This window comes from Sinocyclocheilus anshuiensis, unplaced genomic scaffold (genome assembly GCF_001515605.1).
Source record: "Sinocyclocheilus anshuiensis isolate Anshui unplaced genomic scaffold, SAMN03320099.WGS_v1.1 scaffold301, whole genome shotgun sequence".
Classification (NCBI taxonomy): Eukaryota; Metazoa; Chordata; class Actinopteri; order Cypriniformes; family Cyprinidae; genus Sinocyclocheilus; species Sinocyclocheilus anshuiensis.
In genome coordinates this window covers 270,457-273,837 of record NW_015539837.1, presented here as the reverse complement: position 1 = coordinate 273,837, position 3,381 = coordinate 270,457, and the positions used below count along the sequence as shown (strand labels likewise).

Below are 3,381 nucleotides of genomic sequence, written 5' to 3'. Positions count from 1 at the left end.
ATAAAACCATTCAATAAGTCCCAATAAAGACAATCTACTCAATTTGAAAATACAGATTAAACAAAGCACTTAACAGTTATACAATAACTGCAGTATCTCTATTGCTGAAGGACAATTTTCAGTTAAATAAAAAATATTTCGGAAGTTTTCAATGCAAACAAGCCAAGACCGCACGCCCTGCATTCATATGTATAATTTGCGTCACATGTTTACCAACATCGCAAAGTCTGGAAACAGCAGTGGATCCTTTTCCCTCTAATGTAAATCTATGTATTTTAGATAAATAAAACTGTGATACAAAAATACTCATTTACAACATTGCTGGCTGCTCTTATGAAGGCACTTTAAAAAATCTGAACAAGGGATTTCCTCCAGAGCAACTTGAGGGAAAACCGTACCATCGTACATCGCGTGAATTCTTTTTCCATCTTACCATTTTCATTTTGGATGTGCAGTCTTATATCTGACATGTCTTAGAATTGATATGACCTCTCCAGCATATCAATGTAATCCATCTTTGTTTTGAGTCTAGCCCTCAGCTCAGGGTAATCACTTTGGGTTTGATTAGGACATCCTGTCCTTGTCCCTGTGGTGGTTGTGATCATTTGCTTTTGTCTGGCATCCTGTTTGGCATGTGGATACTCTGAAGGAGGGTGCGTGTGTCTGTCAGGCAGGTTGCTAAACTGGGATGTTGTGCTAAAAAGACTGTCCACTAATCCCACCTTGGGCGTGGGACCTTGGCTATCAATGACAGTCGGGCAGAGTATTCCGTTTTCGTGGAAGCTGGCAATGTCACCACAAGGCGTGCCGACAGTGACAATAGTGTTAATGGGGGAGCTGGAGATTGCCATAATCCACTCCTTTTCCTTCTCCCCCAGCGTTCTGTAGTGCGATCCGCTCTCTTTTGTCTCTGAGAATGGATGCTTCTGCCCTGACTCCTCCTGTCTGCTTTTGTAAACGGGGTTGCTGCACATGTGCGAGGAGGGAGCACCGATGCTATCGTACACGTGATTGGAAGGAGGAGTCTCTGGTAAGGTGGGTGGCTGCTCTGTGAATATTCCACATTCCATCTGAATGCCTGCCAGGCCCACTTCCCCTTGCTTCCTAAAGGGTAGCTTTTCGCGCTTTTTAAGAGCATATGCGCAAAGAGCCGCAGCAGCAAAGAAGGCAGACACGAACAGAACCAGCAGGCTGAGAATGAGAACGGAGAGGGGTATGGCACCTTTTGGCGGGTGCGGCCCCACCTCGGGATACGTGGTGCTAAGCCCGCTATCTGATTCGGCAGGAGACAGCGAGGACTGTCGGAGCTCAGGGCAAATCACTTCAGAATTCAGAGAGCGTAAATCTTTTCCTGAGTCCAGCTCGGGGGTCTTACACACCACTTCTCCAACTATTACCACTAAGCTCAGCGTGTCCAGCCACTCTTTGAGAGGGATGATGTCGCAGGAGCAATCCCAGGGGTTCTGATTCAGGTCGATCTGGACGACAGCATGCAGGTGTTCCAGAACGCCGCTGACTGGGAGGCAATGAAAGTAGTTGTTCCGCAGGTTCAGGCGTGTCAGCGAGGTACCTGCGAACGCTCCCACGGGCAACGTTCGCAGGAGGTTGTTGTTGAGAAAGACTAGCTGCAGGGAGGGCATTAAACTGAAAGCAGACGGCTGGATTTCTCGTATCTCATTGTACTCAAAATACAAATACTCAAGGCTGTGCAAGCCATGGAACATATCAAGAGTTAACTTCACAATGTTATTACCGTTCAGGTAAAGGCTTCTCAAATTAGGGAGATTAACAAAAGCCCCCTCTTGCATGTAAAATATCTGATTGTTTCCTAAGTGCAATAAATCAAGACTGGAAAAATTCCAAAAATCAGACTTGTAAATTCTCTGAATGAGATTTCCACTCAAGTAAAGCTTCTTAGCGTTCAAGGGTCGAGGCATTAACTCGGAAATGTTCCGAAACCCATTTTCCTTACAATTGACTGTCAAGCCAAGGTCATTAATATGCAAGTTACAGGTACATCCAATGGGGCAAATGATCGGTATAGGCGGCCTTGTCTGGTATCCGGCTACAGGCGGCTGATTAGGGAATACGCTGCGCGGTGTTGGTGGTGTCTTTGAGGGCCTGGGTCTTTTTGTTGGCTTTAGGGGTCTTTCTCTTTGTTCCACGGAGGAAACAGTGTTTTGATTTGGGGAGACTATAGACGATGGCTTTGTAGGCCTTGCCCTCCCCGTGTAGAATGGTAAGTGGAGAATGCCTAAAATTGACTCAATCTCGGCTTCATTCAATAAGGGACAAAGCTCACTGCGTTTGATTTCTCTGAGGTCCTTTCCGTGGAAGTGGAAAGGATACTCGCATGTGATCTCACCAACAACTGCAGTGTATGGAATCCGCTCCAGCCAGGCTTGGAGCTGGATGATTTCGCAGACACAGTTCCAAGGGTTCTCCTCCAACTGGATCTCCATGAGACTTCGGCCGATATATTCCAAAATCCCTTTATAAGCCAACGTCTTTAGTCGGTTGCCTCTCAAGTCAAGGTGCGTGAGAGAGACAGATCTGAAAAGAAACGCCGGCAGCATGGGTATTAAATTGTCATTAAGGATGAGCACTCTGAGTTTGTGGAGATTTCGGAACGCCCCACTGTCTATTCTCTTGATAACATTATAGTCAGCCTGAAGGTATTCTAAACTCTCCAGACCGAGAAATGTGTCATTCCGGAACACTTCCAGTTTGTTTTCGTGAAGGTACAACCTCTTCAGGGAGCTCAACCCATTGAAAGCCCCAACATGGATATCCTGCAGGGCATTATTGCCCAGATTAATGGCCACTGCATTGTTCAAGTGCAGAAAGCTGTTGAAGTAGAGCTTCCGTAAAGAGTTTTTCTGCAGGTAGAGCTTGAATGGTCTAAGCCATGACTGTGAGACTTGGCTAATATTTGTAAATCCTTTGCTGTCACAATGAACATGAAACAAGCCTTCCTTCACTTCGCAGTAGCAGGGCTCAAAGCAAGGCTCATCTATTTCTTCTGAATCATCAAGTAGAGGGATAGGAGTCGTCCATCCAAGTGCAATTGTGCTTAGCAGTGTAACCCACAACATGCTTTCACCAAAAGCAGGCAAGTGCATAGTCTCAAGAGCTCCTTCACTGCACTGAAAAAAATACAACAGTTTTAGTGGCGTGAATACAGAGAGGATCATGAACACTGCTCAATACAAATGATGTTGACTTTTGACAAGTTAGTCGTGATATGACTGTAGAATAGGTGAGGTTATCATCTATACAGTATGACAGAGCAGAATGCAGCTTGGCTGCTTTGACTGCAGTTTTTTTTTCTGCAAACAATATACTCGAAATATAGAATAAAGCTTCAATAACCAATGTCAG

At 45.3% G+C, this 3,381-nt stretch overlaps 1 protein-coding gene across 1 annotated transcript; it reads right to left on the bottom strand.

Annotated features, from left to right (window-relative positions):
* Positions 1-303: 303 nt before the first annotated feature.
* On the bottom strand, positions 304-3,122 carry LOC107684436 (SLIT and NTRK-like protein 3). The gene has a single exon (XM_016480686.1). It carries the CDS (start codon positions 3,120-3,122, stop codon positions 474-476), a length of 2,649 nt encoding a protein of 882 aa, XP_016336172.1. The 3' UTR covers positions 304-473.
* Between the last annotated feature and the right edge of the window lie 259 nt (positions 3,123-3,381).